This window comes from Agelaius phoeniceus, chromosome 1, assembly GCF_051311805.1.
Source record: "Agelaius phoeniceus isolate bAgePho1 chromosome 1, bAgePho1.hap1, whole genome shotgun sequence".
NCBI lineage: Eukaryota > Metazoa > Chordata > Aves > Passeriformes > Icteridae > Agelaius > Agelaius phoeniceus.
The window spans coordinates 74,944,176-74,959,201 of NC_135265.1; the positions used below are offsets into that span (position 1 = coordinate 74,944,176).

Genomic DNA, 15,026 nt, shown 5'->3' on the forward strand with positions numbered 1-15,026 from the left:
TAAGAGTGAGGGAAGAGGAAAAGTGTTGAAATGCATCATTTAGTACAAAATAGTGACTCCTGATAGAGGTTAAACTTCTATGGTTTAATATCTTCTTATAATGTAAGATTAGCAATCATTGTTGGATTTATAGATATTGTTGTATTTAATTCTGAATTTGGATTTTGTTTTCCCAAGTATTGGAAGCATACCACCGTTCTTCTGCATTAATATTTAGTCATAATTCCATAACTCCAGGCTCAATTTTCTTCATGCATCCCTGCTGCTGTGAGACAACTGGAATTTTTTTTTTTTAAATGCCTTTGCACAATTCAGTAGCACTATTCAATTATTTCAGCAGCGTCAGCTAGAAGGCAAAGTTTATTTCACTCAAACTCTCTTCCTATGGCTTCCTTATTGCCTTTATTAAAAATATTGATGTTAGGCAGGAACATATAAATGAATGGATTTACAGGTTTTGTTTAGCACTTTCTGTTCCTAAAATATCCATTCCTTTACATTCATTAAGATGTTAAGCTGTAAAATTATAAATTTAGCTGGATTTATATCAACTAACTTAAAATTATTGTCATGATGCTCATTTTGGTTACACCATTGCAATGTGTTTTCTCAACACCAGAACTGCAACAGGACAATTGCATTTGATATGCTGGGTCATTATTATTCACTCCATTTATTAGTAACAGTTGCTATAAAATGTTTATTTTATAATCAACACTGCAGTAATGAGATTTAGATGAAGGTATATCTTTCCCATGAAGAACTGCCTGTGGATAGTGCATGTAATGACAGTGTTTCAGAGTTAGGAAAAACAAGGCAATTTAGCAAGCCTTATTGAAAATAGAAATTAGGCTGTTTCACTAAGTGATGCTGCATACTCCCAGCCATACCACTAAAACAAGACAGCAACATTTGGCTGTAATAAAGATTGCAGAATCCAAAAGATAAAAAAAGGGAAGAAATTCACTTGTACAAGGCATAAGTTTGTTTCATTTGCAATATGTATTCCTTTTTAAACCAAGAAAAGATTAAAAGATTAAAAACTAGATCCTGACACATCACTATGAATAGTTTAACTATGCACCTTTTTTTTCCTGTTATATGCTTTAGTTAATTTGTCTTCTATTAAGTCACATATTTATGATTTGTCTTAGCCGTATGAAGCCCAGACAAAGATATGTCTCCTCATATATCCTTTTCCCTCGATTTTTTAGGAATGCAAGAAGGAAGAGAGACAATCACAGGCATTTGAGCTTATGCAAAAAAAGTTTTAAAGCCAAATGTACTTTGCCATTTTAGGCAAAGCTAGGCCAAAAGTACTAGACCAGAAACCATAAAGCAAATGCTTTGCTATATCAACTCTTTTAATCATATTTCTACTCTTTTTTTCACTCTGAAACTGGAAGCATATACATGGTTTCATGCAGTTATAATTTTGCTTTTTACTGACTTTTAACCAAAAGGACAAAGATAGGAGGCAATTCTGAAATGCTGTCTGAATAGTCCTCTGTGTGCTTTGAATTAATCCAAATAAATCACATGAAAGCCTGAATGTTCTGGAAATTCATGCTGAGATATAGGTTATTAAACTCTCAGTTCTGGTTCAGGCATTACTAAGGAAAATATGTCACATGCCATTTTAAAACTGGCTTGTATTTTAAGAGAAATAAGCTAGTTATTTCCTTCTCTGGTAGCTAGAAACAAAACAAAATAGCAAAACAGATTGCAAAATAGTTGGTATAAGCAATACCAACTACATCGTCATCAGAGCACAATTAATTATTAAAGACATATGCAGATGACATATTTTTCTACCTTTAGATTCAGTTCCAGGTGGGTCTGAAGTATTTTGAAATTTCCTGCCATGGGAGCAACAAATAAATATGTTTATAAACATATGCAGGCTTCAATAATCATACAAATTTGAGCAAGGCAAGTTCAGGAAATACAACAGGACATCTCAAAACCTCATGAGGAAAACTATAATCAAATTTTCATTATGAAATTGAACATTACAACTGAACTCTGAGCTACTCATTGTTCTTGGTGGGCTTCTCTGCAGGACTTTCTAACACCAGAGGGCCACATCCAAGCTATTAGCCCTTGGGAGAGAATAGAAATATAAACTCTTAGGGAACAAATTGCAGAACAGGCTCCACTAAAAAAGCATATTTATTTAATTTCCAGAGCTATGTATCAGTGTGATACCCTTTCTGTCATTTCATCAGAGAATGGAGAAGCAATTTAACAAACTGCTATGATTAAAAGCTTCTTTGGGAAGTTCTATGAAACATTGTACCATCAGCACTGTGCTTGTGACTGTAGTTCATTTGTCATAGTTTTCAGGGAAAAAAGACAAGGAGTATAAATCCTAAAGGAATAAATTCTACATCTGGTTGTTTATTTGTTTATTTATTTATTTGACCAGGGGCTCAGCAGAAGATTTCATTTCAATACAGTGGGATTTCAAGCTGGCAGCCATTTCACATATACTACCAGGAATCCTAAAAATGTCAGTGTTGAAACTGCTAAAATATTCATTATTTTATCTAACTTTTCACTTGAATTTCTTTGTTACTTGAGTGTTTTGAGGTATCAAAAGCAATACTAAGTTTTTAAAAAACTGTTCCTGCAACTTGCTCCTGTAGAACTGAAACTACATCCGGGCCCCAAATGAGTGAAACTGTTAACAATACTTATAAAGAACATAATAGTTAGATACATGGTGTACTGGGGAAAAGTCAGTGTAGCTCTTCAATAGGAAAGTCCTGCCTCACAGACCTATTCAAGTTCTCTGCGGTGTCATTAAGCATTTAGGTATCTTTGATGACTTTGATATGATAGGGTTCTGCTTCCAGAAGGCTTTTGACAGGGTGACTCACCAAATGATCTTAAGCACCCATGAGCTAGAAGTGAAGGTCCCTGAATATATAGTAATGAATTATATAACAATAATTTTAATTAAAGTTATTTAAATTTAATTAATAAATAATACAAAATAAAAGGAATCCATTTAATTAATTAAATGAGAGAAACCAGCAAGGAGAAGTAGCTAATGAGTTTTGACATTGAGATGTCTGTTTCAGTGTTCCACAGGGATCTGTACTAGAGCCAGTACTGCACATACCCATAAATAAACTGAAAGCAGGTTTGAACATCAAGGTGAAAAACGTTGCAAGTTACATTCAGCATGTGCTGGGATAAAGTTAATTTTCTGCATAGTGGCTAGTATGGAGCTGTGTTTTGGATTTGTGGTGGAAACGGCATTGGTAATGCAGAAACATTTTCGTTACTGCTGAGCAGGGCATACACGGGGCAAAGGCCTTTTCTGCTCCTCACAGCACCCCCAGCAGTGAGCAGGCTGGAGGTGCACAAGAAGCTGGGAGGGGTCACAGCCAGAACAGCTGACCTCCACTGACCCAAGGGTAATTCCAGATCATATGGCATCATGCTCAAGATATAAACCTGGGCGGAGAAAAAGAAAAAAAAGGACCTTCAGCATGAAGTAGTTTGTCTTCCCAAGTAACCAAAAAAATGTGGTGAGATGGAGACAGCTCTCCTGGAAATGGCTGAGCACCTGCCTGCCCATGGGAAGCAGTGAATGAACTCCTTGTTTTTCTTTTTTTTGTACGTTGCTTTTGTTTTACCTAGTAAACTGTGTTTATCTCAACCCATGTTGAGATAAGTTTTCTCACTTTTCTACTTCTGGATCTCTCCCCTGTTCTAATTGTCAGTGATTGACTGTCTGAGGCTCAGCTTCCACCTCGGGATAAACCACCACAACAGAGCATAATAAAGCCAAGTGAGTGTGATGACTGTGGTTAAACTAACATACTTCAACTCTGAAACTTTGTAACGTACTTTGTCCATAACTTTTCAATGTAATTATAGACTCCAACATTATGTTATCTTGTACCAACTGTCACTCTCCCAGAAAACTCCCATCATGAATTTTGATAGATGGTATGGATGTGGTAGACACACTTTGGACTAGGTAGGGAGAGAAGAAGGAAGTTTAACCATTGATTTGAGCCTTGCTATGCCAACCAAACTCTACTTTACAATGGTCTAATAGCTACAGGAGTTTGACATACCTACATTTGAAGTTTATACAATACAATGAGTAGACACCCAAATGATACAAGATGACACAAATTCTTATGAAACTACGTGAAATCACGCACAAGGTAAAACCCAGACTATGCATTTAAAATAATAAATTCTTACTATTGCCATTGAGGAATAACACCATAATGTGACAAGAGATAATACAGGAAAACTTTAGCCCAGGGCTGTGTGGTCAATGAAAAAGCAAGCTATGCCATATATCATGATGAAATTAAGTAGAGAAGGCGATTAAGCTGCTGTTTATAAATGCATGAAGCGAGAAATGATGATTGCTGATCTCAAGAGATATTTAAAAAAAAAAACCAAGCAAACAACCAGAAGAGATTCAGAGGAAGGCTACAGGTGCAATCGAAAATCTGGCACAGCTTCCATACAAGAAATGATTAAGTAGGAAGTCCCAGAGCTTTCCATCTTGGAAAAATGACAGCTGAGGGAGAAATTGATTTAAGTCCATACATTCATCAGTAGCAAAAAGAGTGGAGAGGGAATAACTGTTTTCCATGACTTCCAATGGCTGTACTCACTGTCTAATGAAGATGTCAGTTACAACGTTCAAAAACAAACAAAAAGGGTTTGTTCTTTTCACAGGACTGGTAAATATGTGTCTCTTTGCAGAATATTGTTTCTCTAAGACACATATATGCTTTCAAAGAAAACTTTGAGAAAGTCATGGCAAAGAGAATCTACGGGGGACTACTACCTTGTATTTTGAGACTAAGAAAATACAGAAGTAAAACTGTTATATGCTTCTCCACACTTAGGTGTTATCATGAGTGTTTGCTTGTTGAATATATCCTTACTTGTACTGTCAGGTTACTAACAAAATAGGCCCTACTTTACTACACTTATTTTGAATTTATTCATGTTTCACGTTTGTTTTTCATTAAAATGACATCTGAGTGAAAGATGTTTTGGGGTTTTTTTTGGGGAATGTTTTTAATTTTTAAGAAGAGATTCAGACCTAGAAATAAGAAAAAGGAAAGTTATCAAAATTTATATTTCTGAATTTATATTATTATCTATTTTATTCTTGCAAGTGAAAGAACTACCATTTGTAGGTATTTTAAAGTGTTTGTTATGGAAATATAGGATAAACCTCAGCTGCATCAAAGTCCTTTCAGATTACCTGAGATAAACTAATAGCAAAAAATCATGTTAAGGTCATGCTTTATTTCTGTGTACAAATTCCTATGCTTGCAAGAGTCCTGCTGAGCTCTGAGAATAAGACTTTAGATTTTGTGATCCCATTGGAGACAGCAGAAGGACATAAAGGAGGCTGATCTCTAATAAATGACAGCATTCAGCAGCTGCTCAATTAATTCCCTGAGGAAGGAAGCAGGAACAATGGGCTACAATTACATTCTGAATTTGCTAACCACCTTTAATTGGTCAGCAACTCAGTTTTTGCAGTCCAGAGAAGTGAATGCATAATCCCTTGCAGGCAGCAATTAAGTCCTTCTCTATAGGAACAAGATTTCTTATGACTCAGATGTACATGAACAAACAAAAAAAAGAATGTCAGAGATTGAAGTTTTTAAAAAGACCTTGAGATACTAGCTTGAAGATATCTTTATTCTGAGAAATTCTGGCTTGTATAAACCTCTTGTGCCATTATACAAGCTGTAGACTCAGGAAGTTTAGCAAGCTCTCGTTGTGGTATATGCCATGCTCAGGAGATATGCAGAGATAGGAGGCACCAGATGTGGAATCTCAGTACGCTTCGTTAGGAGCTTGATGTGTGACCAGAGCAGACTGATACATAATGAAGCAGTAAGAAAAGGAAATTTAGAGAAAGTGTGCAGTCCCAGTTATCAGGAGAACTGGTAAATCCTGTCATTAACAGTGTTGCCATAGATGAATCTCATCTGTTTCATGCAGAGAGAATAATGAGAATCAATATGTCTGGAAAATAGGGGCCTATACCTCCAGATATGGTTTGGGTTTGTATCTGGCAGATAGAAAGCTATGCTGCTTATGAAAAAACAAGAAAACAAAAAAAACAAGAAAACAAGAAAACCCCAACTCCTGAAAACCCCAACCCTCAAAAACACAGCAAAAATAAATGCCTTAATTTAGATACCTGCAGGGTATCAGTGTCAAAGTACAGACAACCAGGTTATGAATGACAAAATGTGAAACAATCTTAAAGGGGAGGAAAAGAGAAAAAATTTTGCTTTGATGATAGCACTTACTTTTCCTTTTGTTTCTAAAGGCTGTTCTTTAAAACCATGAATGTGATGAATGTGATGCATTTGTAAATAAGGTGTGGCATAAAAACTTATAATGCAGCTTCATTATATGATAAGAGTGAAATGTGTTCCCTGTAGAGAAAAATCAATATTAAAGATCAAAGGAATATCTTCAAAAGTCCTTGCTTTAAGGGTTTACAAGTGCTATACTTCCTTGTTCTCCTCATGTTGAGGAAAAGGAGATCCTGTAAAAATGTTCATTATTGGAGAAAAAAATCTTTTTTTTTTGAGAAAATGCACATTTCACATGCATATTCCAGTGGCCTGTCTGGAAGCAGATATTTTAAAAGTCTCTTTTAGCTTCATTTAATACTATTGCTAAGAATTGAGAGGCCCTTTTACATGATGGGTTAGGAATACTGAAGGCTTCGTTCTCAGCTGAGGGAAGGATGGCTGGGTAACAAACCGTCTAGAAAAAGTTTCATCTGCTCTTCAGAAGATATTTGTTCCAGAGAAGGGCAGATGGTATTTGCATTGCCCAGGGAGAGTTGCTTTAAACCACAGCTTTGCCTCTGCACAATTCTGCCAGTGGGGTTTGTCCAAATATGAATCAACACGTTCTCTTGCCAGATCCACCCACCCAGGGGATTTGAGTTGCTCACCAAGAGTGCTATTGAGAGTGTGACTCAGGCCATGATGAGGTGAATTTGGACCTGTATCTCCAATTTAGATACCCAAGAGTCTTGAAAAACTCTAAAATAAATGCTAACTCTCTTGTCACAGCAAGAGAAATGTTTTTCTTAATTCTCCTACAAACCATAGATTTGTTTGCCTAAAGATATTAACTCAACAGACATTCCAATACAAATTGCTGTTAGTTCAAATTCCCTATTATTTTTATTAGTATGACTCATGTAGCTAAGGGAACCTACACTGGTGTCCCAGAAATAAAGAATTGCCTTCAGCTGTATCCTGGCAAAATTTTCAAATGAGCTTCACCGTATTCAGTGGTGAACAGATAAGCAACCCAATAGGCAAAAAACAGTTCTGAAAGTCTATTCTGGAAGGTTTGCAGTGGGAGATGGTGAGTGGGGAAAATGTTTCTCTGGTGTGGCCCATGTTTCTGTGTCTGAAGAGGGTCAAAGAATGGGTGTTCATCACTTAAAAAAACCTGTCCCTTAAGCTTTGGGGATCCCTCAAAACCTGCTTCAGTTCTCCTAGAAATAATTTCTTGGTTACCTCAAGTTTAGTCCATATGCACATTGGTTGTTTACTTTTAATCTTTTTATCCTTAGCCCAAACCTCATCTTTATCCATGAATAGAAAGAGGGAAAAAAAAAAGCTTTTGGGCAGAAGAATGCTAAAACATAATACTTTTTTTAGAAAATCATACATTCAAAGACCATATTCATGTCTGCAGTATGACTGCACTCAGAGAATTTGAGTGCTGCAGCCAGAGGGAAGCATGTGTATGCATCCTGGGATATCTTTAATTGGTTGGGGAAGTGATAAAAGTGAACCTACAGTGGCACAGATCCAGCCTCTTCCTAAATCTTGGTATTATTGGTGCCAGTGTGCTGTTTATAGCACAGCCTTTTGTTGCTGCAGTTTCACCATTCTTAGTGCTCAGTCTAGGTAGATTAAAGTTGCATTCAGATATGTTGTTTTCCAAAAAAGGCTGACAAAACCAATAAGACTGCTTCCATGCATGCAGGCTACACAAGATTTATATTTGCTATATCCTGTTAAAATACATACTTAGTTTTACAGATTGTATGGATCATCCTGAACATTAGTTACATCTTTCTTATTTAGAGATAGGAGTGCAAAATGAAGCACTGCTGCTGCAGTTAACTCTGCTATTTTTAGCTATTTTAGCACCAGATCTTTTTCTTTGAGAACACAAATTTTGCTTCACTGTTAACGAATGAAACAGACTAATGTGGGATACATTATCAAGTTGCCGAAGGTTAGCTTTTCTTTGTGTCACGCTTAAGAGTGACTGTGCTGCACTAATTAAAAACATTACCATGGCAATTGCTATAGAAACATTTAAATTGGCATCATCAGTAACAAATCCGTGCTATTGATCCCAGCAAGGCTTATTTCACACTACACCTGAAGAATCTAAATAGAATATTTTGCATTCAAAAGGACTTCAAGAGATAAATTTTTTCCAGTTGTTACTGTGCTCAGGAGAATAATGTTTTTCATAGAGAAATTATTCATTTACCTAGAGCTGTTGTAGGATTCTGATACCAAAGTCCTTACTGCAAGAAGAGACTGGAATAGTTCTGTGCTACCACTACATTTCCCTCAAACCATACAAATAAAAAAATACTTATTACCTCCACTCAGATCCACTGCTTTGCAAAATGAGGAAGAAAAGCAGGTTCTCAAAAATGTTTGGCATTAACATGTTTAGCACATTAATGCCCCATCTTAAGAGAAGTTTCCAAGATAACTAGAAAGAAAATAATTTTCTATTGTTTGACAAAAACAAGTAGTTGACATTTTACTGATTAAATGATGGGAGCAGAAATAAAGTGAGAAGACACTGCATGTATTGATCAGTTGCTTGGAAAAAAATAAATTATTCTCTAAAGATCTTTGGTCCTCTTAGAGGGAAAATCAAATTAGATGTTTATCATAATGTTCAGTAGACACATTGACCCAGAATAAAAAGTGTTTCTTTACACCTAAAAGCTCCAGTCATCTCAAAAATAAAAAGCAGGAAAACATGGGCTGTAGCTTAATTTTTTGTTTTTGTTCTTGCTTCATTCTTCTTGACATTAAGGATGCTACCTTTACGTAGTAAAGTCCTACTAATTATCAAGGAAATCAGTAGAGGGCAGCACTACACAGAAAAAACCACATGTTTAAAGCAATCTCAGTTTAACTTCTGCCCTGGCTGGGACAAAACATGGGAAACTAGATTCCTTTGAGAAAAAGACCTCTCTGAAAAATTGGTGTTGTAAGAGATAATTTCTTCTAGCAGGGTCAGAACACCTGTGCATGGTGCACCGAGTTCCTTTGAATAGGAAAAGTTGGTCTTACTTTTCCAGGCCATACCAGAATCCTTTGTTTCAGCATTAAACTCCACCTTCTGAGTCTACAGAACACAACTCCTGACCAGCTTGAACAGCTGACGTGAGACAAGATACATAAGCCAAGGACAACCTTGAAGTATTTCTCTGAGTACAAAGAAAAGAGTAGCATAAACCCCTCCTGCATTTAAATGAGTAGGGCAAATAGTCTTTGGACAGAAAGGAATGAGGGCAATTTCAGGAAATTAAAATGTGCAGTTTTGAAATAACAAAAATTAAGCACTTGAAATTTTATTTACATTTTAAATTATCACCATGCAATCATACATCTGTGAACATTCAATCATACATCTTTAGCAGGCCAAATGAAAATATATTGATGTCACCCACCCTTCTCTGTTACAAAAAAAATGTAAAATCAAAGTAGACTAAATCATCTGAGTGTTAGATTTGTCTAGGTTTTGAATTAAGGATATTTTGAAGCAAAAATTTGAACTCTTTGGCATTTTTTAATAACTTCTTTTTCACAGCAGTCTTTCAAGACTTAGAGGTTTTAGAAGAACACTTTTAGTATTTTTAATAATTTTTTGGATTCAACTATGCATTGAAATTTCACCAAATGTGCATGTTATTTTTAGGAATTTTTGCTTAGTTTATGGCTGGTTATGTCTTACTGCAGAAAAGATGGTAGGACCCAACCAATTAGAGAAATAAATCAGTCATGACCTTAAGTATATAAAAACACAATCTTTATCAGAATAGTTACATTACAACACATAGTTCATATTAAGTCAAAAGTAATCAAATCCAACATTTGATTAATATGAATTTTTGAATATAATCATTCACAATGTACAGGAGAGGATTCTTGAGCTACAGTCCAAATGCAAGAGCAAATGAAAGAGCACTATTTGAGGACACATCAAGCAAGAATATCTCCAGAAGTGAAAAGAGACTGTGGTGGTTTGACAGGAAATGTGTTTTTTGGGATGCTGTGTTTGGGCCAGTGGATATTCAGACTTTAATATTGGCATTTAACCTGGCCATTGGGACATGGATTCACCTCTGAGAACACGGGGTTAAAAGCAGAGCTCTCCCCTGGGAGGGTCCTCTTGGGTTTCCGGCGGGAAAGAGTTCGGGTCTCTCCCCCGGCCCAGCTGCTGGCTGGGCAGGGGGAGGGGAAAGCCATGTGGCCGGGAGAGGTAGGCCTGAGCCCCGGGGTGGAAGGGTGGAAGAGAGAGAGAGAGAGAGAGACACCGGGAGCCATCAGGTGCCCCCCCTGAGAGACAGAGAGAGAGAGAGAGAGAGCCGCTGCCTGGGACTGTAACCTTGAAGCTTGATAAACATGGGCCTGTGCCGGCAGCACGGCTGGGACGGAGAAGAAGGGGGGGGTTCAGCCGGCCACTTGTAGGAGCTTTTAACCCCTTTTCGGAGAACGAGAACTTTACAGATCATTGACCTCTCCTGGAAGATAGAGTGGAAGATGAGGAAGGAAATGTGCAAGTGTGAGAGAGGTCTGGGTGAGTGAGAGATAGTAGAAGAGTAGAGAAGAATACTAGTGGGAAGAGATGATGGAGTGGCTTTTGCTGGACTCTTTTTGTATAGCCATGGACAGAACCAAGTTCCTTGTGACACAGAGACTGCATTCTAAGGGGAGGCAATGGCCACAGAACCAAGAGGGTTCAGTGTTGGTGCCCCTCAGCCCCAGGGGGTGAAAAAATATGGGGGAGACAGGTGTCCCAAAGGAGAGACTGTGGGGACAGGTGTCCCAAAGGAGAGACTGTGCCTTTTTTGGAACGGGACAAAGCATCCTTAAAAAAGACAACCCTAGAAGCAGCTCTGGTCCATGTTCAGTGGTGAGAGCACTGGACATGGAAAGGAAGAAGTCACCACGGCAGATGTACTCCGGGTGGTGCCACGAGTGACACAGGAACACACGAGGCTTCAGCTGTGTTTCCAGGGGAAGCCCATGGTACAAGAAGGACTCCTCTCCTCTTGATGAACTGAGGATTGATTGCCTGAAGGGTGGTTCTGGACTGAGAGTTGGTGATTTGAGGAACAGATGTATTGTGTTGGAAATTTGGTGGGGGGAGGAGGAAATGTATTTGTAAGGTTTTCATTTTCCCTGTGTGTGTGTGTTTTATTTTATCTGTAGTTGTAGAGTAGTTAATAAAGTTTTGTTTTCTTTCTTCCCTAAGTAGGAGCCTGCTTTGCTTATTCCTGGTCACATCTCACAGCAGCTACCAGGGAGAGGGTATCTTCATGGGGGCACTGGCATTGTGCCAGTGTCAAACCATGACAGAGACTCAGGAAGAGTCACTGGACAAAGTTGATAGTCTGATTTCTGAATACAGTATTTCCAAAGGTTCCTGTTGCTGCCTACTTTCATTCTGCAGTACCTTAAGCAGGATCTAATTTACAAAGCATCAAGAGGCCCTTCACTCTGCCTCAGATGATGTAGTGGAAAGGATTTGAAATAGAAAAAACGATGTCTTATGCTCTACATTAATAAATAGCTTTATTCAGTGATAAAACCTACTTCAGTCTAGTATTATACATGGAATTCAAGGCATCAAACTTAAACATGGATGGAAGATTAGGTGACTTCAGGGTTTTTTTCTTTTGCTCTGTATCCAGTATATTTCAATCACAAGACAAGATCATCATGTACTAAACATGTTCTTCAGTTAATGTCAAAATTTACTGGTGTTAAATAACCACAGAAGAGTTGCACTTTGCCCCTCTGCCTGCAGCAGTAACATACTGAGCATTACAAGGGAGAAAACCGGAATTCAAATAAAACACATTCATGAATGTATGCTAAGATCTATGTACCTTCATGATTTTATGCAAATTAATTTACTTAGTGCTTTGATTCTTCAATTAAAATAAAAAGCAAAAGAAAACAACTTTTCCTGCATGATATACATGATCTTCTGCATAAATATGACACCTATTAAGTAGCTTTCTTTTTGTTTTCTAACATGATCTTAGAAAGTGATAAATATTCCCAGCCTTCATTTCTTGCTCAGCTAAAACTCTTTTTGAAGTTACTAAAATGCTTATACTTTGATCCTCCTTCAGAATTGCTGGTTAAGACACTGAGTCCATGCCGAATATCATCATTTTAAGACAATTTCACACAAGGGCACAATTCCAGTAATTTAATCATTAAGGCCTTTAGAGTACAATTCAATAAATGTTTTCCATTAAATAGTCTTGGTTCTCAACTGACTAAAAATTTTCACAAAAAGCATTTTATTTCCAAAATGCACTTTTGTACAGAAAAGAATACCTTCCCATCTTCTATAAAAATCCCAAACAAATAAACAACAGAGTGAAAATAGTCGTTGGTAATGTTGGGTTGCAGAAGAAAGGGGGATAATTTTGTATGCTTTTTTATAAATTTCACAATATCTGAGTGTTGTGGCCTCACACTACTATCACTGTTAATGGACCAGGACTCTCAAAGAAAATGTACTTTTGCTTTTGAATTGTTTTTCTATGATTTCTGTAATATACAATGACAACTCAGCTAAAGATATCCTAAAGCAAAAGTAGAATTAATGTGAAAAAGTTTATGGAAAACACAGGGATATCAGGCACTTCAGTTGCACTGCCAGATAAAGAGTATGAGATTGATTTTGTTTAATAAATATTGCTTACAAGCCTCACAGAAAATATCAGAATAATTTTCAGAAAAATACCAATTACAGTACGGTTCTATATAATGAAAATTCCCATTCATTCAGACCAATTCAGGGAAAAATGAATTACATTCCAAATGGAGAATGCTTTTCCAAATACAGAGTTATATTAACCCCAGCAGGATTCCTATGAACCCACAGTTGTCTAACAAGTACTTTTTGTTCTTGTTTAAAGACTCTGTGGAGGGCATCAATAATACTTGACAAATTTCATATTATGACTTCCTTTCTGCAGAAATAGAAGATCGTCTGGACAATTGGGGGCTAGCAAAGGGGAAGAATGGGATGTATTAATCACAAAGTAACAGAGAATTTAGATTTGCAGCCAGTTCTGAACAGATACCAAGGGAAGATAGCATCAGGCTGAGCTGGAAGAGATTAGGTTGGAAGATTTCTTATTTGGGCTCTTTCCTTGTGTCAGGATGCTGCTGGTAGCTAAAGCTTTCAGAGAAAGTATTTTACTCAGGTTGTGTTTTAAATTAATGTCTATGTAATGTGAGTGAACTAGTATGAGATGAAAAAAGACATTAAAGAACTTGACTTAAAACTCTCTGAGTAATTTTCATGGTTATTTGTCATTCCCATGGGTTATTGTTGGGATCACTAGACTGTGTTCCTGTTTCCTTAGGGAAAAGAGTTATTGCAACTTATACAAACACTTTTCTCTGTCCCCTAGGTTTTTCTTACAAAAGGAATATAACATTTGAAAAATTTGTTCTGGTGAATTATTAGAGGAGTGGAGGCTAACAGCGTCTCTGGAAATGATGAGGACTCACTCCTTTCTGACAGTTTTGCTTTGGAGCTCTGTGTTTTATGTGGTTCATATGACACCATCCCAAAAAAGGACTAACAAGCACTCACACAGTGAAAGGATAACAGGATTGTCAGAGAATGATGGAAAAACACTGCACCGCACCAAGCGTGGTTGGATGTGGAATCAATTTTTCTTGCTGGAGGAATACACAGGTCCAGATACTCAGTACGTGGGCAAGGTAAGCCTTGTGTTTAAAGGATTCTTTAAAGGTGTTGCATCTAACACCCTTGGTACTTTCACTCCTTCTCCACAGCTGTTTTGCTTTTTGTACAGCAGTGGTCCCAATTTCTCGTTATGTCAAAGCGCACCACAGATCACCTGAGGTTCCATGATTGTTCAAAGGTGTGAGAGACACAAAGAAGTTAAGTAAAAAAAGAAGGGAAACTGTTCAGACTAAAATGTTCCAGTTTCTTATTACATATGCCCATTCAAGTTTTATAACTTTCTCAACTGTTAAGGATAAATATTCGATAAGAGAATATAAAAGTTATGATTTCATTCATCTACCTTGTGGCTTTTTACCAGAGTGCTGGGCTGTATACTTTCTCAAGTGAAATATACAGTTCTGTTAACAATAAAATTACTGTCTCTCCATGATTCCAAGTAGGGGTGTAATGTTTGAGGGAAAAAAAATCTGGGGTTTGTGATTTCTGAAATAAACTAAAAATTTTATTAATGAATTGTAGGGTTTTACATTCTTTGAGATCTATCTCTGTCAGATGTCGTCAACAATGGCATCTCTGAATTCCTGTTGTCTCCAGTCCTACCTTTTCTGATAACATGACACTCAAAAATTTCTAGATATTTAGCCCTCTGGTGTCTCACCATCCACAGATCTGACTTATGGTCTAGTATAACCAAGTCATCTTTATCAAGATCTAGAATATCAGAGATCTAGAATACACTCAGAGTAACTTAAAATTAAGGAAATGTTTATCTTAATGGCTTAAATAAATAAATGTCCAATTCCGTTTCTGTCATTCATCCACAATGCTGTCACTAGCTCTTATTATCAGGTAACTCTCATTTTCAGGTGCCTAGCTACTAAACTGATTTGGACATTTGTAGATAAAAGCTCCCAAATATTTTTGAACATTAGCTAATATCTCTGGTTGTGGGAGACATGATCATCTGGAAACCA

The 15,026-nt window shown here is 37.0% G+C and overlaps 1 protein-coding gene across 3 annotated transcripts in view; it reads left to right on the top strand.

Moving 5' to 3' along the window:
- Positions 1-15,026, top strand: part of CDH9 (cadherin 9) — a 99,005-nt gene that overhangs the window by 17,702 nt on the left and 66,277 nt on the right. For 2 of the 3 annotated variants that reach the window (XM_054638357.2, XM_077181873.1), the window contains exon 2: positions 13,748-14,063. In XM_054638357.2, the coding sequence (XP_054494332.2) occupies positions 13,833-14,063 (231 nt within the window). In that variant the 5' untranslated portion in view covers positions 13,748-13,832. Of the gene's footprint in view, positions 1-13,747; positions 14,064-15,026 lie in introns of those variants that run through there. The other variant, XM_077181875.1, reaches the window with a different exon arrangement.